This window comes from Ursus maritimus, unplaced genomic scaffold (genome assembly GCF_017311325.1).
Source record: "Ursus maritimus isolate PB19 unplaced genomic scaffold, ASM1731132v1 scaffold_13, whole genome shotgun sequence".
Lineage (NCBI taxonomy): Eukaryota > Metazoa > Chordata > Mammalia > Carnivora > Ursidae > Ursus > Ursus maritimus.
The window spans coordinates 31,863,567-31,886,914 of NW_024423675.1; the positions used below are offsets into that span (position 1 = coordinate 31,863,567).

At 32.9% G+C, this 23,348-nt stretch overlaps 1 protein-coding gene across 1 annotated transcript in view; it reads right to left on the reverse strand.

The window, feature by feature from the left end:
• The window catches only part of TRDN (triadin), a 276,837-nt gene that overhangs the window by 52,491 nt on the left and 200,998 nt on the right, over positions 1 to 23,348 (reverse strand). Inside the window, 2 exon segments of the mRNA XM_040627484.1 lie at positions 2,793 to 2,843; positions 20,754 to 20,801. Coding sequence (XP_040483418.1) covers positions 2,793 to 2,843; positions 20,754 to 20,801 — 99 coding nt within the window.

The window sequence follows — 23,348 nt, forward strand, 5'->3', positions numbered from 1 at the left end:
GCTGAACCAGTAGCAAAAGCCAGCAAGATGTGTCTTTCCCCTGCTCTTTTTGTTTGGAACAATCATCCCTAGACCTCTCTATACCTTCTTAAATCAAGACACAGCCTAATGATGTTTCTTTAAATGCCTAACTTACTCATGGTCATCACATTCCCAGTAAATGCGGCCCCAAATGATTTCTGTGTGATAATCCTGGTTTTATGAGTTGTAGCATGGCTTCACTATGGATTCTAACATGTACATGCAAGTGGAATCGGTGAGGGATTGGCAAATGTAGGCAACCTTTCGCTGCTTGATAGAAATAACTCACAAAGTGCAGTGACTCCAATGCAGTAAGTGGCTTTTTTGCAAGTGGGATTGCTTCATTCTGATTCTGCCACAGCTCGGCAGCAGGCTTCAAAGAGCCCCTCCAAAACCAGTAACAGGGCAGAGGCTTTTAATGTCCCTGACACTAAAATTTTTTCTTTGATTTGTTTGTAATGATAAATTATATTCAGAAAATAAAGGAAAGATGGCAGTAAAATTCTTCTAAAATAGTATCCAAGTAATAGATAACAAAGACATTTGATGATATTAACCTGTTGAACGAGAAAAGAGGCTCATTTGAAATAGTTCTAAATCAATAATCATATGCAGTGAACCTTTATATACACGATTTTCTAGTGACTGTGGAAACATCTTGCAAATAGTACAGAATTTAACATTGAAGGAAAATTATTCACTAGAAAATTGCCTGCATTGGGCATTAATAACAGTAACAACAAAAATAGAAATTACAGGAGTCTCCTTAGTGGTCGGTGTGAATTTAAATCTCCCAGATAATATTTTCCAAGACAGATTTTTACAACTACCATTTCCAACTAGTTTAAGCTTTGGCACAAGTGAGGTCTTTAAGTAGTAGTTTAAATTTTTGATAATCATCAATGCCTCTAAGGTAGCTTTGGAGGTAAGCTCCAATCTTTCCTTTGAGCTGCTTTTACTATGAACAATAATATATGGGCCAAATGTTCCTGTGGCATAACTGTGGATCAAAATAAATGTATCTCATACCACATTAGAAGAAGGGAAGGTTTACCTTGTACAAATTATGGTTTGCAAATCATATACATATACGTGTATATAAGGAGCCATATGCGTATTTGGATTTTCCTGGTAGTATCTTTCAATGATAACTTTAGTTCTCACACAATCGAAGACAGTGTTCTTGTTAATTTTCATATAAAATGAGAGAGGAGAATGAGAAGGAGTCTCTCTCAAAGTACAGATAATCACTAGAGAAATAATAGACTAAACTCTTCTGTGGGAATTAAGGGGAGACCCCCCAATAACAAAAGGACTCTTTTTCCATACAGCAGAGCCAATGTATCTGTGTCAAACAGATTTTTCGAACGTAGGTAATGAACTCTACACTCAAAGCAAAATTGCTTTGAAGAATACAAATATAAGAACCCTATTTTAAGGAGCAAGCAGTATCTGTGTTAAAATGAAAAGAAGAACTTTAGTTTATCTGAAGACTTTGATTCTTGCCTTCACCTGTTAGCCACGGTGGGATATGAGTAGCTTACATTATCTATCTATACCTCAGTTTCCTCGTTTAAAAAACAATTGAGATCTCAAGCACAACTTGCTGAAGCAAAATGTATAAAGTATCTACTTTATAAAGTATCAATGTGCCTGGCAAAGAGCAGATGCCCAGCTTCCGTGCTTCTCTCAAACAATTCTTACACCTGTGCCTGGCTAATTCCTCAACCTTCTTACTTGAATTTAAATTTCACTTCTTCAGGAAAGCCACCTCTGATTCCCCTGACTTGATTAGAATTCCCGATTACAGTCTCTTATAGCACCCTATCTCTTCCATAATTCTTATCGTTTTAATTAATTATGTAATTAACACTGTAAATTCCATGAGGGCATAGACCATGCCTTTCTTGTACTCCCAGTGTCTGGTGAGCACATGTTCTGATTACTGTATATTAGATGCCCAAAAAGTAATTGTCGAATGTGGTACTTATCAGTCCACAAAAAAAAATTAACATGAATAACTTAGCTTTTAATGCTTAAATAGGTGGCATCTCAACTAAGTAATACAAAACATATATGTATATGTATTATAAATACGTAAGTTTGTGAATTCAGATGAGAGGGTTCAGTGAAAGTTGAAGTAGTTTGAGAAGGCTTGATGTTTTATGTGCACATTAGTCTTAGAAAGAGGCCTGGGATTTAGATGGACAGAAAGGAAAGCCGGTGCATTCCAAAGACTGAGATCACAAATTTAAATAAGGATGTCATGCTCTTTCACAGCAACAAAGAGCCTAACAAGAATCAAGCAGACCAAACTTGACCAAGAGTCTTTGAAAAGAACCAGTCAGCACTCTAGTTCCCAAGTCTTCCTCCCTGTTGCTTGCTTTGCCATCTTTATTTCTCCAGAGATTAGCACTAAATGTATATTTTGTGAATGGACAGAAAAGGGAGATCAGAGTACATGGAGGCAAGTTTTCTCCATAGTTTCTGCTTCCTTTCTAACTTTGTTTGGTTTTTACTCTTTTCATTATTTCAGGAAAATCCTTTCTCTTTCTTTTGGAAATCGTAATCAGAGCACTTTTTAAGTCACAGTGAATTGGAAGAAAGTGTTCAAGGGATAAGTCAGTAAATACAAGTTTTCAAACATATGAGTGTGACCTGGGCAGTTTGGGCTCACACATCTGTGGAGGAGATGACTCTAATGTACTAAGGACTTTTCCAGATATTTTTGCTAATAAATTTCTAGCGTTATGTTAAGTTGACTCTATTACCTTTATCCTTCAGAACTGAAGAAGTCTTCCCGGATTTTTCTTTTCTAATTTCTGCAAGAGGAATCATGGGGAGAAAAATGTTACAAGGAATCACAGAGAAAAAAAGCAAAACAAAACCCTGCAAGTTTCATGTCTTTGTTTTTGTTTTTGTTTCTGAGGCTTAATGACTCAGAGTGGCTCTGAGTTGGTATTCAGGACAGACATGTCTACTGGTATAAGTTGCCTGTAAAACATTGGCTAAATATACAAAAGATACAGAATAAGCCCACGAATTATTATCACAATTGAAAGACTGTGAGAGACACACTAAAGGTACAAATAAAATGCTATGGGCTTTGAGAAAAAAGATATAACAATGGTAGCTAACATTGTCTATTCCATTATATGTCATAGGGAATGTTTCTACTACTTGGCCATTCAACATTCATGACAACCTTGTAAGGTAGGTAGATCCTGTTACTATTTCTGCTTTTCACATAAATATTAAATAACTTTTCCAAGGACACGTGGCTCAGACAGGAAGGCTGGGATTTGAACTAACATTTCTCTGAAGTCAACCACAGAGGCCCTGGCTCTCCTAGCTGAATGATGGGATCAGGAAAGGCTTTGGCAGGTGGTACTGAAGCAGATCTTGAAAATGGAAAAGGATTTAGATAGACATAGATGAAATGGAGAGAAAGACACATTTTAGAAGGACAGAAGCGAGAATGGGGAGGCTTGAGCTGGTCGTCTGTCAGTTTGGCTGTATGAGTCACCTGTAGCCAACAGAATGCAATGGAAGTTATGCTGCATGACTTCCTGGTCTAATCATGAAAGCCATGTAGTTTCCACCTGTTTCTCCAGTGACAACAGCTCTGAGGAACCTGACTGCCATGTAAGTACTCCAACTAATACCACCATGCTAGAAAAGCTACATACAGGCAGTCCAGTTAATAGCTCCAGCTGAGCCTTCCGCCAACAGCTGCTAGCCATCTACGTGAGTGAAGCATCTCGGACATCCAGGAGATGATTACTTTAGATGACTACAGCCTAAGCCTACATTTGACTACAATCACACGAGATACCCAAGTAAAAACTGCCTAGTGGCTCCCTCTTAAAACCTGACCCTCTAAATTATGAGCAAAGTAAAATTGGCTGTGTAAAGTGTACCACTATGATTTGGAGTGGTCTGTACACAGAAACAGCATTTGCAACCATCAGCTAATAAATAGCAAAATATTGCAGCGTGTGGTAAGTTCTCCAGTGGAGCTCTGTAGATAACAGAGAAATGATTAATAGCTCTATTTTATAATTGGGAAGGTTTCCACTGAGACGATGCTATTTGGGTTTAGGCTCCGAAGTTGAGCAGAATCTCACTAGTCAGGAAATGCCAATTTAACAGTATAACTGGATGTAGGATGTAAAACAGATTTAAAAAATGCTAAGGATAGCTTCTGGAGTTTGTACGTTTCACATGTACAAGATAATCTGCCATCAATGGAGATAGGAAATGTAAGAAATAGAAGCCTTTGGAGAAAGATATCATCTTTGTTTTGAATGTATTATGTTTCATGTGTCAACAAGATACCCAAAAAGGAAATGTCTAGCAAGTAGTTGGAAATACAGGTAAAGGCAGATTATATGCAAGTGTTGCAGAAGCAAAGCCACCTGCAGTCTCACTGATAAATGGAAACTAACAAGACAGTCAGTAACATGAATTCTGAATGCCCCAAACAAATCTTATTTACTTTGTTTACACATACTGACTTGACTTCATGAATAAACTAAGCATACAAAGACAAAATAAACCAGAATGTGAAAAATTATGTTCTCCATAATACATGCAAATTAAAAAAAGACTGATACTTGTATATTTCAAATCCAATCTTATATAATTTGCCTATACTGAAATATCATTCACATATTGGTAGTAATAAACTTAACCTTTACATTTATGTTAACTATTGCCAAATGTTTTAAAATCACCCAAACTGTGAACAAAATATCAAAGCAAGTCAAGTTTTAAATGATTCACTAGATAAAAATTAATTAATTTTCAGAGAAACATTTTCAATTTCAATAAGGCCAGGAGTTTTTAAAAATATTTATTTATTTATTCTAGAGAATGAGAGCACAAGCGGGAGAAGCAGAGGGAGAGAGAATCTCAAGCAGACTCCATGCCAAGCACAGAGCCAGATCTCATGACCCTGAGATCATAACCTGAGCCAAAACCAAGAGTCAGACGCTTAACTGACTGAGACACTCAGGCGCCCGAGGCCTGGATTTTTTTTTAAAGTTAAGGGCCTGAATGTATCTAATCAAGATTAACAAATAGAAAATAGCATTTGCTTTTTCTTCTAACATGGTCCTGTAGAAGATAAAATGTATCTATAACAACAGTGTTTTCTTCTAGAAAAAAAAATTTTTTTTGATGCCCATGGAACAGGCAAAACAAAAGACTGAAATAATGGATAATCTTATAACAGAGGAAATCAGCACTGGAGTTTTTCCCTAGCACAAACATAAATATTTTGAGCCCTAAGCAATGTGTTTAAAGGAAATAATACAATCTTTGATCTGACTGCTATTTATTTTTCATTGCTCTGAATGATCAAGTTCAATGTCAGGACATTAGGATATTAAAAATGTTACTGTTAGAGTATCCTGGTTTGATGTCAATATCACATATAGCTAAATTTTAAAAAGAAACTGAAACTGGAAGGTTTAAAAAGCCCAACAGAATCATTAGGCAATTTAAGCCTCCTGGCTGTGAAAAGCACCAAACTCAAAATTGTTAACCTTTCTTACCCAGCTAGCTTTAATGAGGTGTTCAGAAATGTCATTTTAAAAACTGCCTTTCTTACCTCTTTTGTAGATACAAGATGTCTGCTGATTTGAGATATTTTTTCATGAGCATAATGAATAAGATCAATGTATCAAACTTTTTGGATTTTTCTTCTGATGGAAAGAATAGTTCTAAAGAACCATATGGAGAGCTCTATTTATAAGTTTAATAATACTTGATAATTTCCTGAATATGACTATTAATATACATCACACAGCATCAAAAATATTAAAATTGTTTCATAACATTTCTATTGCTTCTTAAAGTGACACTATATTGCTCCTAAAATGATTTAATTGTGAATAATTGCATGATTTTTTAAATATTTAATATGTGAATGCTCTACATGCATCTGTTATTGTTTTCTGTTCATTTGGACAAAATTTTTGACAATCAGAGATATTTTAGAAAAGTCATTTTATAGAATTTAATATCTTTTCCAAACTCTAAAATATAAATCTTATGAATCAATATAGAGAAAAGCATTCTCAAGTTTTCTAAATAGTTTAAAATGCTGTGCTTGTAATTCCCATGAAGGAAAATATAATATATTGATGTTTATTTAATAATAATTTTGAATGCTCCTTAAAAGATGTTGTCAGAGTTTAATTTTACTGGGACACTGTCCATTAACTTTGTAATTAAGTATGACTTGGTCGGAAGCTATCTTTAACTTTCTCTTTGTCCTAATTATACATTTAATCATTCCCTATTCTATGGACCAAAGCACTTGACGGACACAATTGTAACATTTAAAAATGTTTTCCTCTAAGTATCTGTTTAAAAATCCTAATTAAAAATGTTTCCAATTCAATTATATTTACATGTTGGTATCTTTTTTGTTTTAACCTTGGAACCTTCATTGCATTTCTTTCTTGGCCTTTACATTTTATGTAAAAAGAATATAATTTTGTAACCGATATTATCATCTACCTCTAATCGGACAGCTGATTAAAAAGCATAATATAAAATTTGCTTGAATGACATCTGGAAAACGCTGTCAGGACTTGGAGACTATGGTGAGGTATTCCTTAAGATACTGTAAATAAGGCAAATTAGACTATTCTTTGAAAGTTAAGCTACATAATCAATAGGGTGGTAAGAGTTGGTGAGCTCAGAAAGCACCAACTATATAATACTATCAATACACCCCTAAAGAGCTTCCTTACATTACTCAAGCACTGTGGAGATCTAGGCAAGCTGGGCTGTGTTAGTATATTAAAACTGTGACATAGACCACAGCATAAGAATTCAAAACAAATAACAGATATAGAACTTGTTCAATACACATCTTGTAATCACAATGGGGGAGAAAGTCTTGTCCAATGGATTCAGTATTTTAGCCCTTTTGACAAGTTCTTCCCTATAATAGTATAGTTTTTCAAATAATCTTAGTTGAGGGACTCTCCTGAAATCATCTAAATACCCCTTCCCTTTAAATTCTGATTGAGCTTTGTAATTATGATGATTTTAGGCTGTGTAGCTTGGCTGCAGAGAGTGGACTCTGCACATGCCTTTATATTCTAGTCCTCGTTACACACTAATAATCAGAATACTGGTTGGAATTCTGGAGAGTACCTCAGTGGGGTGCATTTTAGTCATTTTAGTTCAACTCTGCCCAGCTCTTTTGGAAAGATCAGCAATATGCAATGATTTAAAAAAAAAGGAAAATAAGCACTTCTTTATATATTTGGGAGCCGAGATAAACTAGGACATTGTAGGCACAGAATTAGCTACTGAGCCCTAAATCTACTATAAATGATTTTGTTTTTATAGAAAACTTTATTAGCCATGAAATTTTTCTCATGTAATTATGTTCCAGCCAGGATTCCAAGATCCCATGTTTGTTTCAAGAAAAAATGTTATTACATGACTACAGCATGCTTGGTGGCAGGCAAAGCTAGGTCTTGGTCATTCCTGTATTCATATACAATGATAACGTGTTATTTTATATCCTTAGGCATTTTACATATGATCTTACTATGAAATGAATTTTTGTGTCCCTCCAAAATTCATATGTTGATGCCTAAAACCCAATGTGATGGTATTTGAAGGTGGGGCTCTGGAAAATGATTAGGTCATGAGGATGGAGCCCTCATGAATGGGATAGTAACCTTGTAAAAGAGATAAGAGATAGCTGAGTTCTGTCTCTATCTCTGTCTCTGTCTCTCTCTCTACTATATCAGGTATATAGAAAGAGAGCATCTGTCTGCAAACCAGGAAGAGGTCTCTTACCAGGAACCAAATTGGCTGGGACTTTGATCTTGGACTCCCCATCCTCCAGAACTGTGATAAATAAATTTCTGTTTAAGTCACCCTGTCTGTGCTACTTTTGTTACAGGAACCTCGAGCTAAGACAAATCTCTTTAATTTCTCATTCATTCCAGAGAGTTAGGTATTATCTACATTTTATGGATTGACAGCAGAAGCTAAGAGGCAATAACTTGCCCGAGGTCACAGCTACTAAACAGTAGTGGGAAACTTGAACCCAGACGATCAAACTACAAAGGTAGAGTTAAACTACTACACTATGCACTAAGAGAATAGCATATTATAAACTAGATAGCATGTCAGATGCCCCCTCAGAATAAACAGTGAACATGTTTGCATCACCACATCACATCAATTGTTCTCCATAACTACCAGTCTGCCATAGCCTTCCCAATACTTCTGAAGCAAGACCATGTCATCTGACACATACTAAGAATTCAATAACTAATTGTTGAATAAATTAATAAATTTGTCAATTTTGTGCTGACCACATTTTATTAGGAAAATTGTCCTTCAATATTTACATAAAAGCCTAATAATCATTATAATCACCTTTTGTGGTTAGTTATTGCCTGACTTTGCAATCCTAACCTAGCTAAGTTATCAAAGTAAAATGAAATTGCTGATATTTGACAGCTTTCGTGGTAAAAAAAACCATATATTTCAACCTAATATTTACCTAGCTTTTTTTTTTCCTGGAAGTTTAAATCTAGCATTTTACTTTTTGTTATCTAGGAAATTTTGGATAGTGAATTTCCAAAATTGGATAATCTCACACACCTATATGCATATACTTATTTCAATGTTTGTAATAATTGCTAATCATCTATTCATTTTAAATGTAATATATTCTATTTTAACTACAATTATCCATAGTCTATATTGTCTTTTGAACTTCTTTTCAGAATTAGAACTCCTCTTGTATAAACACATTTATGTGAGATCTTGGGAATTAGTCTCATTATAGTTTAAGCATTCAAACATAAAACTTATTTTATGAGAGAATACAGAGAAATTTTGAAGAAATATAATTGAATATAAGAAAAATGTTAACTTAAAAATTATTAATATAATAAAAAGTAAATAGGGATTTTTATGAATCTTCCCATTATTTATGGTATAGAATCTTAAAACATAATACTTTGAAATTTACCTAGTGGACTAATTCTTTCAGATTTATATACTTATTTAAAATCAATGAACTTCAATTATTTTTAGAGCAGATTAAGGTTTGTAGCAAAATAGGGCGGAAAGTACACAGGGTTCCCACATACTCCCACCCCTAACTCACACAGCCTCCCTTATCATCAACATCTCTCACTAGTGTGATACGTTTGTTACAATTGATAAACCAATATTGATACATCATTACCAACCAAAGTCCACAGTTTACATTAAGATTCACTGTTCATTTTAGTCTTTCTATTGATTTTGACAAATTAAATGACATCATCTCCTATTAGTATGATACAGAGTAGTTTCACTGACCTAAAAATTCCCTGTGCTCCACTGATTCATCCCTCCCTCCTCTGAAACCCCTGCAACCACTGAACCATACCAACTCCATAGTTTCACCTTTTCTAGAATATCATGTAATTGGGGTTATATAATAAGAACACTTTGAAAATTGGCTTTTTTCACTTAGAAATAGAATTTAAGTTCCCTCTATGTCTTTCTGTGACTTGATAGCCCATGCATTTTTAGTACTGTAAAAAGTAGCATTGTATGGATGTAACAGAGTTTACTTATCTATTCACCTATAGAAGAGTGTATTTGGTTTCAAATTTTAGCAACTATGAATAAAGCAGGTTTGTGCAGGTTTTGTGTGGACAAAAGTTTTTAAGTCATTTGGATATATAGTATTGCTGGATTGTATCGTAAGAGTACATTTAGTTTTATAAGAAACCACCAAACTGTCTTCCCAAGTGGCTGTACTATTTTGTATTCCCTGCAACAATGAATGAGAATTCCTGTTGCTCCACATACTACCCAACATTTGATGTTATTAGTGTTTTGGATTTTAGCCCTTCTAATAGGTTTGTAGTGGCATTTCATTGTTTTAATTTGCAATTTCCTAATGATGTATGAAGTTGAACATTTTTCATATGCTTTTTTTGTCATCTGTGTATCTTCTTTGGTAAAGTATCTGTTCAGATCTTGTGCCAATTTTTAAAAGGATTTGTTCATCTTCCTATTATTGAGTTTTAAGAGTTCTTCATGTTTTTTGGATATTATCCAAAGGACTATTAGTCCTTTATCAGATATGTATTTTGTAAACATTTTCTCTCATTCCGTGTCTTGTCTTCAAATTTTCATGATGGTATCTTCTGAAGAACGGAAGTGTTTAATTTTGATGAAGTCCAACGTATGAATTTTTCATTCATGGATTGTGCGTTTGGTGTTGTACTTAAAAAGCCATTGCCAAAAGCCAAGGCCACCTAGATTTTCTTATGTTATCCTCTAGGAGTTTTACCATTTTATGTTTAGATCTATGATCCACTTTGAGTTTATTTTTTGAGAAGGGTGTAGAATCTGTGTCTTTCTCCTTCTCCTTCACCTTCTCCTTCTCCTTCTTCTTCTTCTTCTTCTTCTTCTTCTTCTTCTTCTTCTTCTTCTTCTTCTTCTTCTTCTTCTTCTTCTTTGCTTGTGGGTGTCCAATTGTTCCAGCACTGTTTGTTGAGAAGATTATACTTTCTCTATTGAACTGTTTTTGCTTTTTGTCAAAGATTAGTTGAATATATTTTTGTGGGTCTATTGTTGGGTTATTCTGTTCCACTGGTCTATTAGTCTATTATTTCAACAACATCATGCTGATTGTTCTAGCTTTATATACAGTTGAAGTAGTAGTGTCAGTCCTCCAACTTTGTTCTTCTATTGTCTTAGCTATTTTGTGTTTTTTCGTTTTCCACATAAACTATATAATAAGTTTGTTGATAGCCACAATATCAATTTATCAATATCACTGTGATTTTTATTTATGATTGCATTGAATCTATAGATGAAGAACTGATATCTTAACAATCTTGAGTCTGCCCACTCAGAACATGGAATAATTCTCAATTATTTGGTTCTTTTATCTTTTTATTTGAGTTTTGTAGTTCTCCTCATATAAATCTTACAAATATCTTGTTATTATTACATCTAAATATTTCTTTTGTCATTCCTAATGCAAATGGTATTGCACTTTTAATTTTGTTCATTTCAATTTTTTATTGCTGCCATATAAAAGAGCAATTTACTTTTGTGCATTAGCCTTGCATCCAGAAGCCTTGCTATAATTACTAATTCCAGGAGGTTTTTCTTGATTCTTTGGGATTTTCTACACAGACACATATCATATGTGAACAAAAACAGTTTTATTTTATCCTTCTTAGTTGGTAAATTTTTATTTCCCTTTCTTGTCTTATTGCATTAACTAGTACTTCTAGTACAATGTTGAAGAGATCTAGTGAGAGGGGATATCCTTGCCATTTTTCTTATCTTGGGAAAGCGTCTAACTATTTGTCATCAAGTTTGATGTTAGCTGTAGGTTTTCTGTAGATACTCTTTATTGAGTTAAGGAAGTTCTGCTCTATTCGTAGTTTGCTGAGAGTTTTAATCATGAATGGATGTTAGATTTTGTCAAATGATTTTCTGTACCTATTGATAGGATCGTGTGTTTCTTCTTTAGCTTGTTGATGTGATGGATTATATTAATTGATTTTTCAAATGTTAAACCAGCTTTGCATACTAGAATAAATCCCACTTGTTCACAGTGTAATTTTTTTAATTCATTGTTTGATTTGATTTGATTATATTTTAGATTTCCTAGATATTTTTTAGAAAGTTCTCATCTAACAGTACTTTAAACTTTGTAACATATATGTACAAGTAAAAGAAAATTGAAGTCCTAGACTCTCAAAAGGGATTTAGATGAGGTAAAACAAAAGCAAATGCCATTTAAAAAAACTGTAAACTCTCCTTTCTACAGTGCTTATTAGTGTGACAAAGTGATCCCCTGCAAAACAAGGACTGTCATTTAGGTTCCTTCACTTGGGAAAAATATTTTAAAAGGAGGATTCATTTTTGTATTTTAAGAAGATAAACTCAATTTATTCTGCAAACATTTATTCAGTGTCTCTATTGTGCTGGGAGCTGGAAAAGCACAAATGGTTGCACTGAGTTCAGTTAATACCAGAACACATCTACATGGATGACAGAGACACACACACAGGGATCCAGGCCCATAGCATATGGATTGACAAATTCTACGTGATGGAATGAGAAAAGATTTCACAGAAGCACTGGCATTTGTAGTGGATTCTGAAACTGGATAAGAGGTTTGTCATCAAAGAAGAATTGGAAAGACATCTCCAACATAAGGAACAACATAAGCAAACCGTGGAGTGTGAAAAGTCATGTGGCTGGATTGCTGGATGTACAAAGTAGGGAAGAAGCAATGAGCAAAAGCTTGAAAGTCAAAATGAGAATTGGTGGTGAAGGGACCTATAGTATTCTACTAAAGAACTTAAATTTATATCCTTACAGTGATAGTCTCTGAAGATGCTAAATACAAATATTCTTTCTGGTATTATGTCAATATAATTAATAACGCTTTGTTCATAAAAGAATATTATACATACTAAACTGACTAGCAATACATAGAAAGTCATTGTCATCTTGTTTGTTAATAGTCCCAAACTGAAGCCTCCCACAGTTGTGTTATCCACGATCTCCTGTCTCCAGAGACAGCATCTTCTGTTTCATCTTTGATAGTTTCTTTTTTGCATGGGTGTTGAGGGCATAATTTCTACATCCTGTGTGCCATCATTACTGATACTTATGGTTAAATCATATTTAGAGAATCTTCATGTCATTTAATTAAATATCCAATAGCATGCTTTGCTTCGGAGATACACTTTTTGGTTCTTAAGTGTGATTTAACTGTATATTTTGAAATGTAAACAGAGTAGATACTTCAAATAATACAATTTCATTTAGTAGATTTAAATAACATTTTTAAATATTTTCATTTTAGAATCTGAATCTGACTTTCCTATATACACTTTTGTACAGATTGTACTTGCAATCAGAAAAATAAGTCTATCTTTAGAATTTGGGGCAAAGTGGAAATGCCTCAGACATAGGAGACAATTTTTACAAATGAGAATTAGACAATATTATGACTGGAAGCTCCTCTAGAGATTGCTTAGTGAAATCATCTTGGCTTATAAAAGAGGCTAGATAAGGCAGGTAAATAGCCTAATGTCACAGAATAAATTATGGGGAAGGAAGACTAAGATTTATGTGTTGTTTTGAGATAGCTCTATACTTGACTGTTCAAACAGGTTAATATTTTTAATTATCATTGGCTTTCATCAGTTTTTCTTTTCAAGAACCAACACTATAAGTGCTAACTCCAAGTAAAAAACTGTTCACCATGATTTTTATTGCCAAGAGTTTTAAGGACAATACAGATATTTTGTATTGCTTATCTGACTAGTAGTTTATTCTAGAATGATGTGAAATAAAACCCAGACTTTGCAAGTTATAATAATGAAAAAATTTTTTAACTTGATTTTGCCATTTTAGAATTCCAGAGAAGATCTGAATTAAATTTTTCTTTTTTTTTAAGAATCCTTTTCAATCAGTTTATATTACATCATCATTCGATGACAAATTGGGGCAGTAGTAGTCAACAAGACACAGGTAAATTTTATGTAGACTATTGATAAAATTTTCATGTTCATTCCTGAAATTATTTGACCTAAAATGTATAATTTCATTTACAGCAAGAAGAAAGTAACAATGCATGTGGGGCTAATGATTTCATATGGTTTCTTGCAATTTGATTTTTAGAGAATAGAGCTAACCTCCATTAATGTGTTATAGGATGTAGCATAACAATTGGGTTTTATACATTTTTATTCAAGGTAGGTATGCCAATTTTTTTCCCTAAACAGGTCTTTAATAGAAAATTGATTTATAAATGAAAGAAAAAAGTCAATAAAAAGAAAAAAAAAACCTGAGGAAACAACCTTTGTAACATAGCAGCTTATGATATACTTTCTATTAAAGATTTCCAAGGGAAAAAGGATCCAATCCATATGTGGCTTCAGGATAATAGCAGGAGTGGTACAAAATATCAAAAGAAAAAAAAGGCATAATTAGCAGCTTGATGTTCTTGAGCTCATAAGGAAGCATTTCTTGGTGTGTTGTATGGTAAACACTACGATGCATTTCCTCAATCCTTTATATAATCTAGCCTAGAATGAACAAAATTTTAATATTCAAGTATTTATGTTAAATAATTAAAAGTTGTTTTTACATGCCAAGTCCTGGTAATGGTAATTGAAATTGCATATGAGGAAAAATAGGATTTGTAAGAGAATTTCACTAGGAAGAGAATGGAAACAGACTCTTCCAGATCTAAGGATGTGTGTGTGTGTGTGTGTGTGTGTGTGTGTGTGTGTGTGTGTGTGTTTTGGGGGGAGGGGTTTAAGTGGAACCCAACATGGGTCTTGAACTCAATGCCGGGCTTGAACTCATGACCCTGAGATCCAGGCCTGAGCTGAGATCAAGAGTCAGGGGCTTAACGAACTGAGCCACCCAGGTGCCCCCATATTTAAGGATGTCTTAAAGAACTATCAACATAAGATTAAGATGTAGATAATTTAAAGAATCCATACTTCCATTATTTTAAAATTATGAAATTATATTAAGTATTGGCAAAAGAAATCTGAAGGTCATTGCCATTAAATTCAGATATCATAAGCCAACTTTCTTCATATTTACAATTAGATTTGACTGGGCTTTAAGAAATGGTTCATAATTGCATTCTATTATTTTTACATGAAGATTGTTGGAAGTTAAATCAAGACAACATTTGAGGATTATAAGTGAAGCAAGAGCACATATTTGATGTGAAAAGTGAGTTACTTTTAAGAACTTAAAAGACTGATAACATTCCCATTAAGAAACTACTTTGATAAATCATGGAAGGAGTAGAATGCAGACAGCGTAGGAGTGACACATTGTTCCTGGTATGGTGTCTTTTCAGGTAATTCAACCTATCTACCTACCAGTTTCTCTGACCTATAGTTGATAAGGTTACTTGGTGTTAAGGGTGGTGACCTCCCCCCCAACCAAAAAAAGAGTAGTGATCCCAATATGAAGTACAAGGGTATGTTCCTGGGGGCAATCTTATAGTTTTAGTTTGCTTCTCCATAAAATGGTCAGAATCTCTAAGAAAAGGAAGGAATTACAAATAGTCACAGAGACCAGATAGGCAGAGGAATGATTCATTTTCAGGATAATTAAAAGACAGAATATTTTCATGGAAACAAAAATTTAAAATTACATCCCTGTGTGACCTGTACTTGCCTCTAGTATATCCTACATAAAATAAGAGTGAACAAGTCACACATTAGTTTATTAGAAAAAAATGGATCATTAATGAAAAAGAACTTTAACTTTTGAGAGAAAGCTAGAACATGAATGGGTCTCGTAGCATCACCTCGAAATCTTGTCAACAGCATTGGCACGCTTTGCTCTTTTATTGGGCTGAAATTCTCTTTAGCATTGAATGGCATTCTTATCAATAAATGTGAACCAAATATTGCAATGGCAGAACATGGCCCCCTGTGGGAGATCCATGCAATAATACAAATTCGTTCTGAATAGGTGTTGTTCTGCTGTGTAAGTAGGATTTAGATCTATCTCATTATTAAAAGGATGAGAGGAGTGGGGAGGAACATAGTGAGAAGGAAATCAGAAAAGAATTTCATATACATAAGATAAAATAATCACGAGAACATTCTAAAGGTATTAAATAAAAGTAAGAAGTGAGATGTGCTATGTGAGCAAGTGAGACAGTGGAGAATTGCTAAAGGTTCTTTTGAAAATACATAAAATACATAAATAAGCAGAGTACACGCATTGTCATGTGTTGTAAAGCCCCGGATGTAAACCATCTTCTCTCTGAAGCCCACTTCATGTTCCTCACACCCATTCTCCAGCGCCTATTCTGTTGTGGGCGCTCAATAAATATTAAACAATCAAAGCACAAACTGTTGTCAAAAAGTTTGGAATTCACAGGAATCAATAGTATTGTTATCATTTAACATTTATTGAGGGTCAACAGCATGACTTAGTGCACATGTGCAAATAGGTTATTTTGTAATCACATATCAAGTAAATCGTTAAATACAATTCATATTAACTAAACTTCCGGTTTTACTCCATTGATCTGAAATGCAAAATTGCTTCTTTTTAAAATAATGTTGACACACCATGAAATATAAACATTAATTATTTAAATAAATAAGTTTCTCTCAGGGAAACCATTATTCTTAGATATTATTAACATTCACTCGAAAGTAGGAGATAAATCTACAATAAGTACACATCACATATTCTAAATAGACCAGTGCATGTACAGAGAATAAAAGAATCTGAAAAGGTGAAGGAGGACAGGGACAAATACACAAAGCTGTGATAGCATTTGGGTTTCCCTGCTGTTATGACAACTAAAAACACTAATACAATTACGTAGGGTACCGTTGTTTACAAAATAGAATCAAAGGCAAAGAAAGAAACTCTTCAGGTGAACACAAATGAACACAAATTCGCGTGCTTCTGAATTTAGAAACATTTCTTAATTTAAGGCAAGATAGAATTTTTTATTACAGGAAGTGAACTGTAGTTGATACATTTATGATCCACATGCTCCAGCTTTATCCTGAATCAAATGATTACTAATTGTGCTCAGATTTATTCTTGTGGCTGATAGGCACTTAAATTCTATTTAATCTTTTTTCGTGAATATTTTTCTGTCATGTTTCTACTTAACGATTTTGAAGTGATTTTTAATAGTTAAGAAGATGGAAAACTATACTTAATATTTCTGAGGTGAAACTTTCAGTTTAATTTTAGGATACTGAAGTATAAGTACTCAAGTTGATGGTATGTTTTTCCTTAGCACTTGAATCTCAAAAATTTTAGAAAAGAAAGTCCTTCTAGACTAGGCTTCCCCTAAAGAAAAATAGCCTTTATATCTTGATGTTAGGAACACACTGCTTAAAAACTTTGTTAAATAGAACATTTTTACATTTGGAAGGACTAAGAGATCATCAAATTCTGCTCCACAGTTGTAAAAATAAGAAAAACAGGGATAGGCCTAATGTTTCTATTTTTACATTCATATATTGGCTGAATTGGGCAATTGTTTAATTTTCTCTTCCATTTTAAGTATTTAAAAAAAATTCACAAGCGTTGCAATTACTAAAATTTAATATTTGAATGCTTATCCATATGAGGAATATTCACCACATGCAGTTTTGTCTGTGTAAGAACACCATCTACAAAGATCATAATAATATGGTGTCATTAACGAATAGTGTATATTTAATTATTATTTTTTCTCTACTAGTTCCACTGCAGAACTGAAGAATTTAATCACTTATGTCATGGTTTCTGAAATATGGCAACCTTTACTATTGGAAATCATATTTTGATTAACTAAAATGCCCTCTTAATTGAAGAGTATTTAGAGGCACAGTTCATTGAAATCTGGATCACTTTATAGTCTTTTCTTCAACAACCCCCCTGTTTTCATTCAAACCACAGATATTCATTGAACACATGCTGTATGCCAGCACTGTTACAGGCTTCTAGAACAGACTGTTAAAGAAGACCTTAAATGAACTCATGCATAGGTGTGAATGAAAGAAAAGGAAAGATGATTTGCAAGTGATCTAGTTTATTACTATTTACTTTTTCACTGTTGGATTTAAGTCACTTTGAAGGAAGAAAATTAAAAACAGGGAGATGTGGGGACTCCAATCTACAATTCAGGTCTTTTAAAGTTAATTGTCTTGACTGGTGTCCTTCCCTGCCCAAGTAAGTAATAAGCCCTTGGATGCTTCTTTAGGGTGACTCTTTTGCTCAGCGGGCTAGTTACAAACAAGTATTACTAAATGTTTTCTTCTGAAAGAAATCAAGATTGAAAAAGGGAAAGGTAAATGGGATATAGGAGGCAGGTCGATTTTGAAAGTGAATAACAAGGAGGAAATGTACACTATAAGAAATTAAATGTCAACAAATGAATAAATTAAGCTTAATGAAACATGATGCGCTCTTTCTAGAAGTAATATACAAATATCTATAGATGGATCCCCCTACGGTAGCACACAACACCTAGCAAGTGTCATAATGTTTTATCTTTGGCTTTCCTTAGTTCTCACTGTAAGGATAGCAACACTTAACTGTGTTAAACATTTTTATCTCTTGGTGATTCTCGCTACTTGCTTTCAAAACAAGGATGGTGTGTGTGTGTGTGTGTGCACTTTAAAGTGGAGGAATTCTTTATAAAATGTTTCTTAATATTCAAAATTCTAGTCCAGCCAATTTAAGATCTTCACAAAAAGAATAACTGAAAAATACTACTAACCATGAGTTAGAGATAAAATAGAGTTACACTTTTGGACTTTTGCAGAAGTTAGATTAACTAAATTTCTACTTCTTACCTGTTATGAGGTCTAGTTTACTAAATTACATTACCATAAAATTCATTCCATCTTTCACTACATGAATTTCCCATAATGTAAAGTTCAGCTTAATCAATGTTTCCTAAATACAATTATAATTCAGACTAACTCCAGAGGTTCGATATACACAATTTTATATAGATCACCAAGTATATTTTAAATCTAGTGAGAATTTTGAAAATCATATTTTCCCCCAGTACAAGTTCATGAGGCAAACTTAAATGAAAAAAAATGACTCTTTAAGAACTATTTCATTGTACCTCAATGCATTATAAACAGTTTTAGATTATTTATACTTCTCAAGATAACTGAACTGCATAAGGAAGAGAAGTACACAATAGATTTAGAGCCTCATTTTATGAATACATTTTAGAATATTCTGATGAAATCTGTAAAATGTCATTGACTTATTTTCACATTTTCTGATTTTTTAAATCAAAATATATTTTTCATATCAATTATTAGTCATACATACATCATCTCAAAAATATGCAATTTATCCAAATACTCTATTTCTTATGATATGTATAGTTGAAAAATATGAGGCCATTGTTTTACAATATTTAAAACTGAAATGATTTACTAAGTCAATATAAAAAGAGCCATTGAGAGAGCCTCATTTTTTATATAAGCTAAGAGCCTAAGCTTTTATGAAAAAAGGTATTTTTAATAAAAAAAAGAATTATAAAATTATCTGAAAAGTAAGTTCACATCTCTAAGAGCCATTTCTAGTCTCCTACGTACCTGAGGAAACATTATAGAATTAATGAAAGTGACACCAACATGCAGGTAAGAAGAAATAAACAATCTGTGTTTAAATTACTTATCGCTTAGGTACTATTACTAGTGTGGGCATTTTACATTCTAGCCAATCTTCTCTTAGTATGCTGTGGGTGTAAAAGCAAATCTACAAATGCCAAAGATGAGCAATCAACACCTTTATATAGAAAGGAAAAAACTGTGAAGCTTAGTGAGACCAAAGTGGTTTGATAGTTTATCTCACCTGTAGTAAAGCTGATTTGATAAGGAAATATGCCTAAGTAAGGACTATGCAATTATCTAGGAATTTATCATTCTTCATATTCTTTCCCATGTTTTCTCATTTGATCTCCACATCTTGTTGAATAGGCAGGTCAGATATAATTAACACCTTTTTATTTATTTATTTTTTTTCAGAAGAAATTTAGGCTCGGGGCCTTGCCTAAGTGAACAAGCTAAAGTTGGGATGTAGAGCTTCTATTCCTCTACTTTACATTTCAGAGACGGAAATACCCACATCAAAAAGGAGTTGATAGAAACATTCCACTGAATTGTAAAATTTCACAGAGCCCCCAGAAGCCAAAATTAATTTGAAAACTTTTTCAGTGCAATTGCAATCTGATTTTATTTGGAAAAGCCCATGAAATAAATTTTTAACCAATCATTTAACTTAATTGAATCCTTAACCTTAATTTACTTATCTGAAATATTCGAGATGTTAAAGGATTTTCTTGATATATTTATATCAAAAATAAATTTTTGCTATTAGGAATTTAATTACTCCCAAATTTAAAAAGAAAAATTATTTTGACTTCATTCCTGACAAAATTATTACAGTTCTGGTTTTATTACAATAAATAATAAATATTATAATAGATGAAAAGCCAAAGACTGGGGGAACCGTAATTAAAGTTATTAGCACTCTGAGCTCTAACAGAAGGCCCAACATCACTTTAAATGCTTTAACTCTACTGTACTCTTGCATTTTTCTCAAGCATACTCTAGAGTGATATACTTATTATATAACTACATAAATAAAAATAAAGTGCATTACTTGTAACATTCTGATTTTTAATATTGAGATTTCAGACCTCTTGGGAGAATTGCTGAAGTCATAGTATAAACGCAAATAATTTACTTTTGGTGTTTTTTCTTTAAGTTTTACATATTATTTTTTAAGCATGAGAAGTTATTTTTGCATAAATAGAATTATGTCATCTTTATTCTTTAAACTATGATCAACCAGGTGGTGTTAAAATCACAAATCAAACAGAAAAATGTCTACCAGTTACCCCGATCATTTCCTTATTCCCAATAATCTCCAGCATTTTCCCTGATATAATTAAGAAGTCTGTGGCGTTTTCCTGCTCTGAACTTATATTCAAAGTTTAGTTATACAAAAGGACAAAAACCCAATTGCTGCCTCACATTCTTCCTGGCACAGAAAAACATGCAAGGACAGTGATAGAGAGCAATAGATTTAACAGTTATTGTCTTCCTCCTGTCTGAATCCAGTGCTTTCCTCCTCATGTTGTTGTCTTTCTAAAGAAGATAATGTCAACCTCCTTCATTTTTTTTTACCTTGCTCCACTGTCTTGGTTGTTTTCTCTTCCTTCTTTCCAGGTACAGCTGCAAAGCAGAGATAAGGTTTAAATAAAAGTTCCAGATGGAAATGCTGCTTCTGCTCAAAAAAGCATTTTGTAACTCATTCATTGCCAGCTCTTTCCTCTAAACAAGCTATTTTAAAGCTTTTCAACATTTCTCATTTCTCTATAAACCAACTGAAACCTATTTTAAATCTAATGTTAAAGAATTAGAGAAAAAAAGAAATAATTCCTTTCCTTCTTCTGACTAGTTTTTCCATTCTTTTCTACCTCCTTCTTTTATATTCTGCATTGATAAATAAGCTCTACAAATAATTCTACTTGACAGGACTATGATTAATCGACTTACACTTCAGGTTATTGCTGGAGTCATTCAGTGTCTTGAAAATGTCAACTAAGATGTTCCTTTAAATTCAAGCTTAACTTAGTTTAACCAACTGAAAGAACAGTGTCATGCTTGAGATTCATTTAAATATTAGTCATCCCAAATCATAAGTAACCAAAAGAGAAATAAGATTATTATTTAGGTGCTGTTTAACCTGAACTATGCTATCTCTAAGAGTTATTGCTCTCAGTAGAGTACTCACTGTTTACCTATTTATACATCAAAACAGTAGAAATTATTCATACAAAATCAGTATTCTCCACTGAAATAACTGACTCAAGCAAGGATCTTCAGAGGACACTAGCAGCCATTTGATGAAAGATGAATGAGGGACTGAATACTACCATTACAACCAAGTATCACCCCACAGAGTTGCAAGGGGAAAAATGTAACTTTGAAACAAAGCAATGTGATTGTCACCAACTTAACCAATGATGAAACTTAGAACAATTCATTCAGAATGGGTTATCCAGACAGTATGGCTTCTTAATGATATGTACTGTGATATATAAAAATAATATTGCCCTCTGAAGTATTCTTGCCAGAGCATTGAACTATCCAACTGGAATCCAGTTAAGCCAAAGATTTAACTTTCAGTTTAATCAAATACAGGATGTAAAAAATATATTGAATAAAATTCTGAAGAAATCATCAAAGCAATCAAAATGTCTACAGTGTAACTGGCCATGATCTCTTAAAAACAAAAACAAAAACCAATGTCATGAACTAGAGAAGGGAGGGAAAGGTAGCATAACTTTTTCAGAAAACTTGCTAAATATACTCATTAATTATAATAGTTCAGCAGTAGATCCTTTTGATTGTTTCAAGTAGATAATAATTTCATTTGTGAATAATGAGTTTTATTTCTTACTTTTCTATTTTTGTACATATTATTTCTTTCTCTCACCTTATTACACTGGCTAAAAAAATCTAGTACAATGTGTAACAGAAGTGGTAATAACAGATGTCTTGTTCTAATTTTCAGATGGAAATTTTTTCATTTTCTCTGAGAATGATATTTGCAAATGGTTTTTATATATCTTTTCAGATTAAGGAAGTTTCTTTCTACTCTAGTGATTATATTAAATGGATCTACTAACAGAATGGATGTATGTATGTACATGAATGAATGAATGTAATTCATTTCCCTTTATTCTATTATTCTGGTTAATTACTTTTTTTTCCCAAATAAAACCAAATTTATTATGTTTTATCTTTCATGCACATTATCAGACTTGATCTCCTAATATTTTGTTAGGGTCTATGTCTCTATGTTCACAAAAGAAGTTTGCTTGTATGTTTTCTTTCTTTTTTAGTTCTTGTTGGGTTTTGGCATCAAGGTTATTCTAGCTCCATAAAATGACTGAATATTTCCTCTTTTTCTATTCCTGGAAGGTTCAGGGTAAGATTCGTGATAATTTTTCCTTATATGTTTGAAAGAATTCACCAGTGAAGCTACTTGGCTAGAATTTTCTTTGGGGAAGAATTATAGTTATGGATTCAAAATATGAATTTCATTTCAATTTTCAGATTTATTGGAAAATATTCCTATTTTTAATTTTCTGTAGGATCTGTAATGATGCCTCCTTTTAATTTTCTGACATTGATGTTTCATGCCTTCTCTCTTTTTTCTTAATAAGTTTTCATAAGAGTCTATATATTTTTTTAGGTTTTATGGCCAATCTAATTTTGACTTTTTTGCTTTCCCTATTGTACAACTTAATTTACTACTTCATTAACTTTTATTATTACATTTTAAAATTTCTCTTCCTTCTACTTTCTTTGGGTTTAATTTTCCATATAAAAAAAAATGGCTTTCTAGATATTCAATTTTCAGCCTTTCTTATTTTCTAATGAATATTTTTAAAGAGTATAAATTTTACCCTACCATTGTTTAGCTGCACCCCAAGTTTCAATATTGTGTTCATCATACAATAAATCAACATATTTCCAAATTTTACTGTCATTTTTTCTTTGATACATGAGATATTTAGACATGTATTGCTTACATTTTTACACTACCTAGTATTGTTTTAACATAGCAAGTGATTGATATATTTTTGCTTAGTGATTAAATGTATTAGTTGACAAATAATATGTCTTAATAAGAAATGTTCTGAATTGAGAGGGAAAATGGGTAAGCTTTGTTGTTGGTGATTTTCCAGGAATAGGATGGATTTTAGGTGT